This window comes from Brachyistius frenatus, unplaced genomic scaffold, assembly GCF_029030835.1.
Source record: "Brachyistius frenatus isolate BFR_SWC_R1_liver_20210118 unplaced genomic scaffold, ASM2903083v1 Contig_36, whole genome shotgun sequence".
NCBI lineage: Eukaryota > Metazoa > Chordata > Actinopteri > Embiotocidae > Brachyistius > Brachyistius frenatus.
This window is the reverse complement of record NW_027210635.1, coordinates 2,004,401-2,016,569: the sequence shown is the minus strand read 5'-3', so window position 1 is coordinate 2,016,569 and position 12,169 is coordinate 2,004,401. Positions and strand designations below refer to the sequence as shown.

Here is a 12,169-nt window from a genome sequence, read left to right as displayed (position 1 = left end):
GGAGGAATCCTTCCAAGCTGCTCATGCAAGAGTGGACGAAATTAATGGGACACTACAATGACGCAATTCAATGTCTTAATTTGTTTGAATGTGGATTTAATTCTATTCATTTTTGGTTGAAACGTTCCAAGCGCTCTTGATTCAACTTGTGTTAAGACACATTATTTCAGTGCCTCTCAGACTGTGATGATGAGGGCTTCCTTTTTACTCAACTTTGCTGATGCAGTCTTTGTCTTTGGTGTACACTGTTGTGACTTCATACATTTTTCCTTTTTTACGTGTACTGTATGCTGCAGTGTCTGCAGAAGATGCACACGAATGTGAGTAGCAACATTCAAGCCTCTTAGATCGTCTGAAAGCTGCCTTATGTCGCCCTGAAAACTCCCTTCAAAACAAGCTAGTGGCAGTTACATACTGGTTCTTGCTATTCCATTGAAATGGGATTGCGAGTTACTTACAAAGGCCATAATACACTGTTGGATGTTTGAAACATCGTAAACCATCGTATAACTTCTGCATATGCAAACAACCATCAGCTGCAAAGACTAAAAGACCCTGAATAGTGTGTTTGGTACGCTGCACCAACTATAGTGGGTTACATAATAGTCACTGCAAAGTTTGTCCATCAAGATGCTGCAATACAAGGCTCTTTTGCATATGTTGCATTAGACTGTACCCATGTTCCTTCCTGTTGTTGTCCACCCCCCAAAAAACGCACTACCGACTATTTAAACGAGCCACATTGTGAAGAATCAAACAAAACAGCTGCTGTGACCATTAACAAGCCCATGTGACTTCATTATCTCACATTCAACAACATATGCTAAATATTCCTGTTGATCAACATTGGATTAGTAAAATGCATATTTAATTTAAAGTGGCTCTTCAAGTGCAATAATAGATGGATTAAAATACCAATAAGGTGTTTGTTGATGTATTATAATGTGCAAAGACATTCTTCAAAACACATTGTAATAGTAGACCATGTTTTAATAAGAGAAATTAGTCTAACGGAAAGTGGGCTTAAAGTCCTTTTGAATTGTTGCGTTTAAGCAGTAAGGAAACAAACAGACGCTGTGTAGATAAGTTGAAGGGTACAGTATTATTAACAATCAAAGCTTATATTTTCACAGTACACTACTATTTCTTCCCACTTGAACATTGGTAGAACAAAAACAAAACCAAGAAGACCAGTTCCCTCAAAACAGTCCATGCTGGCACAACCTCCTGTCAAATATTCGTACCGTTGGGAGTTCAATATACATTAGGTCAAATGCATGAGGCCATACACGAATCATTTCTGAAGAGTTTCAGGGTTTTCCTCTGACCCTGGACCTTCACGTGTCCTCACTTGTCCCAGCCTTTGCCTCCTGGCTGTGTTGGCAACCTGAGCCCCACTAGGCCGGCCATTTGCTCCGGGCTGCGCTCTCCCTTGCCGTGGTATATGTTGTGCAGGACCAGGTGGTTCCTGGTGGAGGCCAGCAAACACAAATACGTGTCTGAGGCATGGTGTGCCTCCTGCTGGGCACGGCAGTACCGTTCACCGGTCACCTGTGAGAGAGAGTAAATAAAGGAAATGTTTTTGAGGTTCACGACGATAACATAATCTGATGACATTGATGGTGGTCAAATTCCTTAAGAGGAGACATTTCTTATGTTTGTTTTGTTTATTTAATCAGTCACCGTAGAGAAAAATAAAAATGAATATAAAGAAGCCATCACAAACATACCACAGGCTACCATGTGTTTTTTTGTTTTGTTTTCCCTTCTTCACCAGCTGTAACGTCTACAGCACAGTAAGCATTTGGTCCAGTGCCTATATACCCTCAAACATACATTATACTTCCCTTGGATCTATTTAAAGCAGGAATAAATACAAAATGACAAGCAAGAGTTCCTCCCAGCTGTTTTGCTCCAGTGACTGCACATGCATTGAATCACCCCGGTGAGCCATGTTCTTCCGAGCATTAATAACACGGGCTTTAAGCCTATATGCCTAAACAGACTCACAAGCACTTAAGATGGACATGTTGTGGACATGTTGTGGACATGTTGTTTAATGCCACACGTTTAGTGGAAGAGTATCGGTGGTAGTATCGGATAGAGTAGTTATCGCATTTTATTCCCGTGAAGATAAATGTGGGTCATGCAACTAGGGCTTAGTACCAATGCTTAATCAGATGCATAAAAAAAAAAAATATATATATATATATATATATATATTAACAATAATTATAACAGATACATATCGGATCTTAAACGTTAAAGCGACAGATTCCGTGACAACGTGAATCTGTATCCATGACAATTCATATTACATCAAACCTAACAAACCACGGGTGCATGATTAAAGGTGCATGATTAAATGATTAAAGGTGCATGATTAAAGGTGCACGGTGCTGATGATCAGTTCAGTTTGGTCCTCACGTGACCGCATCGGCAAAACCAGCTGCGACTATTTCCAGGAAGCAAACAATCCCCTTAGCTTCTGGCTAAAGTTAGCATGCCCCTTCTGCTTCACAGTCACCTTGCTGTGAACTAAACGCAGTTTAGCGGGAAAAACTCGCCTTATTCTTGCGAAACTGGTCCATGACGTAGTTGTAAGCCAGGGACCGTTTGTAACTTGGTCCTTGGCTGGCTCGTAATTCTTTCAATATTCCTCGACAGACCCGAAGTGGGGATGAAAGCGCAGCCATCTCCGAGCACCGATGCGATTGTGCAGGATGATCACGAAGCCTGCCCGCCAGGCATTCTCAATCCAACCCCGCACAGTCGATCTGAATCTCCACCACAAGGGGGCGCTGGGTCCTTTGCTGGGTCCTTTGCTTGGGTTCTTGCTCCCGGCGTTTTCCTGCAACAACTAAAGGTAACTTGACTCGAATTTGAAATGCATCCATTCAGTCCACGTGGAGATGATTGTGTAAATGTGCAGTGTATTGAAATGATAAAACAAACAAACAAACAAAAAAAAAAAGCATCACTTTGTTTGTTCCTCACAGATTTTTTATTTATTTTTTATTTTTTATAATGTATTTCTGTAGATGTTTGAAACTCAGAGAAAGGTCCAGAAAAGGCTGTTGAAGACATCACAGGACTGTCGCACCGCAGCCTGGCTAAATGGGTCCATCAAAAATCAGCTGCCACAGGAAAGCTGCAATAGCTGCCTGTCCTCATTCACGTGGACTCCACCTTCAGCTGACAGGTAATCTGTGTGTGATTTCTTTTGTATTTATGTCCTGCTATATCTTTCAAAACAACACAACACTTTGCACTCTTCAGTCAATCACACCCCACTTTTCATTGTTTGTGAGTTCAGATAAATAGATCAGCTGAGGAGGCGGTGGAGATTTCTAATCATATTTCTTTGCAGGATTTGTCAGTAACTCTCTGTCTCCTGCTGTCTCTTCTCCCCTTTACTATAAATAACAAGTTTTAAATAGATAAAGCAAAAGTACACACACCTAAACTCTTAGTTGGGGAAGCTGACTGAAAACAATGTCGTCTCTGAAGAGAACGGGACAAAGGAGAGCGGTTTACCTCTCACTCTTTTTAGTACAAGCCTGTGTTTTCATACACAGTGGAAGTAATAATCTTATTTTTCAGTAAATATGATCATTTGGTTTGTGTAATTTCACACCCACTGAACAAAAAATAAAATCAAACCGCCGAGAGCGATTTTTAGATGGAGGCAAGTTGTAGTGTTTAATTTTGAAAGGGTGCTTTTGACCACCTGTTTGTGTGTGCTACGAGCTTTCATATAGACACTTGACGCTTGGGAGCTGTCATTTGTCGCCATAGCAACACTGAGTCTGGCTTAGGGCAAAATGCAGAGGAGGGGATCAGTCTGTTTTCACAACATCCCAGACGTGAGCTAGAAGTCCTTTAATGCTTTGTCCAACTTTAACGCAGACTGTGTGTGTGTGTGTGTGTGTGTGTGTGTGTGTGTGTGTGTGTGTGTGTGTGTGTGTGTGTGTGTGTAGCCTAAAACAGATAACAGTGCTTCATCACACAGAGGTGAGAAACGGAGACAAGCAAAGGTCAGGTGTTTAAATTCGACCTATAAGGCTGCACATTGAATTATTTTGTAAGTGGATTGCAGTGATATCGCACAGTCGGAGTGATGCACGGCAGAATCTAGGTATTGGATTTGTCCTCGGAGGTTCAGGTGTCTGTGTCAGGTCATAGGTCATCATCATACAGGATGTTTAATCAGTATTCCCAGTGTTTCTCTGTATTTTAAGGTTGTGTATTGATGATTGACTCTAGGGGGAGCCAGTCTCTTATCAGTTTCACACACCAGTTTGGTTCCTCCACATTTTTTGGATGGTACCTCTCCTCATCCACCACCTCATCTCTCTCTCTCTCTCTTTCTCTCTCTCGATGTCTCTCTCTATGTGTGTGTGTGTCTCTCTCTCTCTCTCTCCCTCTCTCTCTCTCTCTCTCTCTCTCTCACACTCTCTCCCTCACTCTTTCAATGAATAATAATGCAGGGAGTCGGCCCACCTCCCTTCCTCCCATCTTTTCGCAGGGATGGGCGGGAGAGGGGAGACAGAGCAATTCCAGCTCAGTATCCTTCCTCATGAGGTAGGCAGAGCTTGACTAGCAGCAGCCCCTATGCCCTTTTTTCTCCCACTGAGCCATATTGGTGGTACTGTGCGTTGCCACTGCAACAATGTCTAACCTGTGTGAGTGGTGTGAGCTGTCTGACCAGAGTTGAGAGAGAGAGGGGAAAGGACATCTGTGCCTGCTTTTTGTCATCTGGATGGGAAGTCTTTTTTGGGAGGAGAGACAGAAGAAAGCAGAAGGCAGCCGAGGAAGGGGAACAACTGGCAACAGCCAATCCCCCCTTCCACATATAGACTGGAGACAACGGAGGCCACTGGAGTATTTGCTTTTATCTTTCGTTTTTTGTTCTTTTTTTTCCTCATCGCGCTGCTGGGAGGTGCTTTACCTTTTCATTTGCTTGCTCTCTCGGTCCTCTGTCTTCTCATCTATTTCGCCATTTACCTGGTCAACAATTTCTTCTATTTATGAGCCAGACAAGGGAGGGAGAGGCAGAGAGACAGAGAAAAAGAGAAAGAGGAGGGGGGATTTTTTTTGCCCCTTTTATCCTCTTTTTTTTTTTTTTTTTAATTTTTCTTTTTTACCCCTCCTCTTCATTCATTCCTCTTTTCCTCTCCATTGCTATCACTTCCAGCCCTTTCTTTCTATCCCTGTGCAGCCCACGCTCCCCTCTTCCCTTCATCGCCTCCCTCCTCCTCCCCACCACTCCTGTCACTGTCCAACCGCAACTTTGGCTACTTTTTTTTGACTCCACCACTGTTTTAATTTCCTTCCTCTAAACAGCTCTAATAGAGTCATTTTAATTGGCTTGCTTGTATTTTCTATTTATGCCTTTTTCACTTTTGTACCTTTTCCTTTTTTCCCCCTTCTCTTTTTTCCTCCTCCCATCCTATGCATCTTTTTTGGCCGATTCTTAATTCTAACCATAGGTAGGTCTATTTAGTGTTTAGTGTCTGTCTCAAAGTCTTTGTTCCTTTTCTGTGTATGCAAGGTGTTTTTGTGTTGGGTCCACACCTTGACACATATGCACACACACCCAGCACACACACATACACACACACACACACACACATACTCACTGGCCTTCAAACTAGTTTTGGCATGGCCCCCTTCCTTTCAGCTCTCGGCTGATTCTTGCCTAATGCCATGTCCTCCTTACGTCACGCTCTCCTTTCCATCTGTGTTTTCTGACTTGTTTTTTTTTTCTTTTTGTTCTCCTCAACCAAGACCACAGTGACTCATCAAGCAAGCACCTTCTCCAGTCGTCATCATGGAGCCACATTTTGACTGCCTCGTCATCACCGTGTTGTTGCACAAAAGTCTGTTCTTCCATTAAAACATCTGAAACGCTCCCCTCCTCCCCGTACGACCCCCTCCTCACATGTCCACATGTTCGTTCTCTTAGTTTGCTTTCACGGCACATTCAGAGACCATCCAAAACTCCAACACACCTGTTTGTTAGAGGACACGCACATTCGCGTTTTCAGTTTGTTTGTCAAGTCAAGGTCAAACTGAGCAAAAGCCAAATAATTCTTGAGTGACATCGTCCTGTTGTTTCAAAGTGTGTTTCAAAGCCAGCACTTGTCCATTCTGTCCCGGTGTCATCTGTGTTTGTATAGTCCTCTGCCTCCTTTTTTTTTGCTGCCCTCTTTTCCTCTTCCTCCTCCCTCTCTCCTCCCTCTTTCCTCTCTCTCTCCTCTTTCTCTCTCTCCTCTCTCTCTTCTCTCTCTCTCTCCTCTCTGTCTGGTATCTTTCTGAACGGACTCTCCTGCAGACAGACACACACAAGCACTCAAAGAGAATGGACTAGAAAAAAAAAACCTGGCTTTATCATCATCCAGAGGATTTTTTTTCCCTTTTTTTCCTCTGCCATAATTTTCACTTTTTTCCTCTCACTTGGCTTCGTACTTACTTTAATCACCTGTGTCTGCATCTTTTTTTTTTCTCCATCACTTCCACCCTCTCACCCCCTCTGAATTGATTCATTCATTGATTTATTTGTGTTTCCATTTTGTTTTTTTTGTTTTTCATTTGATGTGTGAGAAATTTCACGTCCTACCACTCACCCTCTGAATTGATTCATTCATTGATTTTTTTTTTCCCTTTTTTTCCTCTGCCATAATTTTCACTTTTTTCCTCTCACTTGGCTTCGTACTTACTTTAATCACCTGTGTCTGCATCTTTTTTTTTTTCTCCATCACTTCCACCCTCTCACCCCCTCTGAATTGATTCACTCATTGATTTATTTGTGTTTCCATTTTGTTTTTTTTGTTTTTCATTTGATGTGTGAGAAATTTCACGTCCTACCACTCACACGTCATTGACTTGCTTGCATCGGAGAGGATTTGCTATTTATTTTGCATTTTGGTGCTGTAAAATTGCAACTCATCAACTTGACTATCTCCACTCATTGAAATACAAGGGGCAGATTATTCATTAATAATAATTTGGTTTAAAAAAAACAAAAAAAAACAAAACAGAAGATAGGAGGCTCAGAAGTGTTAAGATGACTGCAAAGTAACTGAATAATTTGGCATGTGTGTGTGCCTGTGTGTGATGTCTAAGCTCTAGAGAGGCACAGCAATAGACAGATGCTTAGCAAAATGAAGAAAACCACATAACTCATTTCCTTGTCCATCTCCTTTTTTTTTAAGTATATATTCCCATTTTTTTTTTCCTGAAGGAGATTTAATGCTGCTCCTCTTCATTACTTGAAGATAATGGGAAGTGGGACTTTTGAGCAACCGTTACCATGATAAAGGCACTCTGGATATAGATGTTTTCCTGTGGAATTACCCTTTAAATCCTGGATCAGACTCCAAATGCCAAATGATAATTATTTAACAAAAGCTCCTTTTAAATTTTTGAAAAAAAATTGTGACCATTTTTTTTTTTTTTTAAATGGACTGACGCTGATTTCAATATTTCTTTTTCAAGTATTGAATCTTAATGGGATTTCACTATCGCGGATTAAAGACTCAAGCAACATCTTTGTCAATTAGCTGATGTAATAGCCGTGATTCTTACAATTTCTGCATCCTACCAAATCCATCACATTTAATATTTCTCAAGGTTAAGAGTAAAATAGGTGAGTACGGTACTTTGGATCCACACATGCTGTTGCTTGTTTTGGATAATGAATAATGGATATAGATATTCACATGAATATTTTTCTTTCCATTAACCCAGTATTTCTGCGTGTGTGTGTGTGTGTGAGAGAGTGAAGGCTCTGTCATTGGGTTGGGTTGAATGTAAATGGGAGATTATCAGAGATCAGTAATTTCCCTCACACTTCACACCGCCATTTATCCTTTGTAGTTTTTTTCCCTCCCTGTTAGCCTTGAATTCTCGTTGTGATGTTTTATATTCATGTGAAATAAAATCACATGCGCTCATAATGTAGAGAATCTCATAATGTACAAAAAAAAAAGAGTTCACATGCTAAAATAATCTCCGTACTTCATCTGTACTCGATGGAGTAGCCTCTTGTGCCTATCAAATCTCCAGTTCAGTGCTGCTTCACGCTCTTATTTAAGGCTGTGAAGTTGAGAGGAATATATACGTAGATCAATAAAGTAATCTACAGGAAGAGATGGACACGACACTGACCTTTTCTCAGAGCAATTATTTTTATCTGCTGTTATTCCAAAGAAAAGCAAAGTGCCTCACGGTGGGAGAGTGACGGTATATATTTTCTCAGAGTATTTTACACTGCAGCAAAATGCACATTCACACCTACACACACACACACACACACACACACACACACATGCAGACACTTTGTCCATCTATCCATCATAAGTGCAGCAGCGATTGACCCCTTTTCTCTGATTTACTTTCCTATCATTGCACTGACAGCGGTTCAGATTTACGCTGTGTGTGTGTGTGTACGTGTACACACTGTGCGCGGTCAAGGTTGTGGCTTCGTACCTGTGGAACCCACCTGGGACCTGCTCTCATAACCCAGGACTATTACCCGTTCGGTGCGATGCTCTTGGCACACACGTGACCCCTGCAGCCTATCCACAGATGAGCACTTAAGCTCAGGTAGTCCGTCAAAGCTGTCACATCTGCCACGCTGCAAAATGGACGTCTTGGGTGCAAAGTTTGCCTCTGACAGACGGCTCGCTGCTGTCTTTGCACCGTAATGATCACCAAAAGAGTCTGCGGTTCTTTTTATGACAGGTGAAACCTGCTTTAGTATTGATGCATAGAGATTATGTGGTTGTAGGAAGCAGAGGTAAAATGGACGGTGATGTGAACGTTATGTAGCTGGAAGACAGCAGGTGATACAGCTGATTTGTTTCAGAGACAATGCTGATAGCGTTTCCACCGGTCCTTTTAGAGCGCAGCTGGGTGGTAGAGTGAGCAATTTCTGTACGAATGAACAGTTTGGAGGACGGATACATCTGAACATCCCTTCTATGCAAATATAGAGGTGATCTGTTGGCCAACATGGTGGGAAATGTTGCTTTTTGTTAAGTTCTGGATCTCAAACGCTCTTGTTAGAGACAAAAGCATATTATACAGTCTACTGTTTCCGCCAAATCTGATGTTGCTGTTAATGTTTTACCCACTTTGTTCTTCGGTGTAATCCTCCTTCTAATCAAACGTCTTTGTAAATATTGCCACTAATTTTACTGAGCAATAAATCAGTTGTATTTTAGTGATCGGGGCATATTTCAAGCGGCTTGTCAATTTTCAGTGTCTGAAACAGTTTGATGCCAGAAGCTTATGAGAGAAAGAAAGTCTGCCAAACGTCTCCGAACAGAGCTTAAGAGATTTCATAGGCACCATGTTTGCAGTCGTCATTGATAAACAGGCCAGGAGAGGAGACAGCAGGGGCTGAGGAGATTCATAATCCTATCCCCTTTTCCCACTGATTCTCTCTCTGTCTCCCTCTCTCTCCCCATGTGCTACTTAATGAGACAACAATACAACTCCTGTGTCTGGCTCTGAGCACTGCATCTGCCTTAATGAAAGCAGCAATAACACTCTATTAGATATTTTATATTCAGCTAACTTTGACTATGTGCCATCCAGGGATTTCTGTGTCCTGAAGCATGTTTCCGGTGAGCATCCGAAAGTCCAACCAAAAACATGCCAAGACGGTTTTATGAAATCCAAAGTGTGGTTCAAGCTTAAACTGAACCCCTCAGTTTCACATGAAGTGTGACGCTGCAACGCGGCCTCGTCCATCATCTTGTTATAAATGGCATAAGTGAATCAGCCTGCGGAGTGTCATCCAAAGCTCAACCATTCTGCAGTGTGCGTCTGAATCCGGTTCAACTATTAGAGAGCGAGCAGGGAGCGTATGTGGGACGACTTAAAAAGTACATCTCCATTTTTATTGGCAGTATATCCACTTCAAGCGAGCGGAATATGGGTCATGATCTGATATAAAAAGGCTATTCAATAATTCATCTCAGCTGATTAAGAGGACTTGTATCGACACAGACACTGTCCACGGGAATGGGAGTACACAGGGACCACAGAAAGGGATTTAGGTCCCCTTTTTGAAGGGTTAATGTGAGAGAAGAAACGATAGTTGAGCATCGTAGACCTCCTTTAATCTAGTGTTTCACGTGTCGACGGTGGCACATGTGTTTGTCAGCGATTACGTGTTGCTGTGTGTGAACATGTTGTCTTGAGTTTGTGTGCGGCCCCATCAATCTATTAAATATGAAAAGTACAATCTGTTACCCCGCAAAGACTGGTCTATTATTCATTGACATATTTCACTTAATCATTTATTTACCTAAAGTATGGCTCGCACTCTCCCCTACAATTCAGACCCTCAGAAGGAGTGTGTCCATCATAGATCATAGATGGACACACTCCCCACATGAGTCGCCACTGTAGATGTAGAATGCGGATTAATAGGAGCTATTTATTCTTCTTATGTATTCGGATAACCATTTGAAACAGAGTTTTCTTTTAATTTTATTTTTTTAATTCCTCTCATTTAATCAGATTTATTAAGATTTTAAGGAGGGCGGGGTCAGAGGTCAGAGGTCACTCACTGTGCCAAAGCACCGTGCGGCTTTATTAAAAGTCTAACTGCCCGTGACCTGCTTCTAACCCTCTGTCCTCCCTCTTCCATTTTTGCAATAACAGACTTGCAGACGTCAATAAAACAAGCGACTCCAGGCATCTTTTCGGAGGCCCGGAAGCGAAGCTGCTCCTGTGGAGTACAATTACCTCGAAAACAGCTGCTTTGCCCTCCTGACCTGGCCAGGATTTTACCTAAAACCGCTGTGAGTTCCCCACCGCCTCGTTTCACAATCAACACTGTGGAGACGATGTGGAGCGAAGATAAATGCTCAGTAATGCTGCCTCGTTTTTAATGTCACCCCTCCATTTCTGAACATCTGTATTTGCTTCAGCAAACCCCGCACACCTAATGAGCTGTCCTGGTAGAGGGGTGTAATTCAATTAATCATGATGACTAAAACACATTTGTGTGATAAAGTGCATCTGGTTGGAGCAAATGAAAATGATGAAGGGTTAGTTTACTCCCATGACCATTTTATTCTGTTTCTGAGTTAATTAAACTCATCTTTCTACTAATTGGCTAATGATGTTGAAAGGTGGTGTCATTCCAGGTGAATAGATATGTCTCCTCACCCAAAAAAATTACTCCAAATTTTAATTCATGGTCTGGACGAGAGAGGAAAGAGTTCAGGGATCTGTGGAGATTTTTTGTTTTTGGTTTAATTTGATAATTTTTTAGAGTATTTTTTGGGGTAATTTTTGCTCCTTCTTTTTGACAGATTGTTTTTGTAATCATTTCTGCTCTGTTACAATTATTCAAAACTATTCTGTGTTATGATGGCACAGTATCAGACACCACACGATCAATAGAAACCCTTGTGGTGAGACAGCCATCACCATCAGGGACAAGCTGAGTGTAACAGAAAAAGCTGCATTGTTTATTTTCAGTCTCTGCTCCCCTCAAGTTTGGAATATTTTTTTTAAAATCCAGTCGCCGCTCACAGTCGATACTCATATTGTCTTTTTTGTCATGTGGATTTCAGGTCAGCCTCCCTCAGTCCGAGGCTATGAGAGGGAGAGAGGAGTCCCAGGCCGCACCATCATGCTACTTCTGAGACGCTGGGATGAGACTTTGGCTGGCAAAACACAAGGTAAGACAATATTGATGCATGGGGCCTCTTTGCAGCCTGAGCAGTATGGGATCAAATTAAATCATTAAGATTTTGTGCTTGTGAAATCATGTTCACAAATAATTTTACAGTCTGCACTTGTATTTTACGATTTGTGTGCACATAAATTATTTTTGCATGCTTGCATCTGAATGCGTAAACTTGTAAAATAAACATTTTCTCACAAATTCAAATCTGTGAATTTGTGAAACGGTTTTGCGGCTGTAAACATATTTTGTGTATGTGCAAACACATTTTGTGCACACATATAATTTACACATGTGCAAAACGTTTTTGTGCTTGTAGTCTTTAAGATGGACACACAAATTTCCTACTTTTGTGTGTGACCCTGAAGTAACGGACACACAAATTTCCCACCTTCAAGTGTAACACTGAAGTTACACAAGAGCTACAAAAACACAGACGAACTTTGACCCTGTTTT

General features: G+C 41.6%; 2 protein-coding genes across 6 annotated transcripts in view; one reads left to right on the top strand and one right to left on the bottom strand.

Moving 5' to 3' along the window:
- Nucleotides 1–969: 969 nt before the first annotated feature.
- On the bottom strand, nt 970–2,746 carry fmc1 (formation of mitochondrial complex V assembly factor 1 homolog). The gene is made up of 2 exons (XM_069701279.1): nt 2,568–2,746; nt 970–1,551 (listed from the first exon to the last, which is right to left on the bottom strand). The coding sequence occupies exons 1-2, from the start codon at nt 2,694–2,696 to the stop codon at nt 1,348–1,350; spliced, it is 333 nt and encodes a 110-aa protein (XP_069557380.1). The 5' UTR covers nt 2,697–2,746; the 3' UTR covers nt 970–1,347.
- Nucleotides 2,747–4,572: 1,826 nt separating this feature from the next.
- The window catches only part of LOC138622456 (glutamate receptor ionotropic, NMDA 2B-like), a 136,507-nt gene continuing 128,910 nt past the window's right edge, over nt 4,573–12,169 (top strand). Inside the window, exons 1-3 of one of the 5 annotated variants that reach the window (XM_069701277.1) lie at nt 4,573–4,884; nt 10,681–10,820; nt 11,601–11,708. In XM_069701277.1, coding sequence (XP_069557378.1) covers nt 11,682–11,708 — 27 coding nt within the window. In that variant the 5' untranslated portion in view covers nt 4,573–4,884; nt 10,681–10,820; nt 11,601–11,681. Of the gene's footprint in view, nt 4,943–5,137; nt 5,493–6,666; nt 7,652–10,680; nt 10,821–11,600; nt 11,709–12,169 lie in introns of those variants that run through there. The other 4 variants (XM_069701276.1, XM_069701274.1, XM_069701275.1 and 1 more) reach the window with 4 other exon arrangements.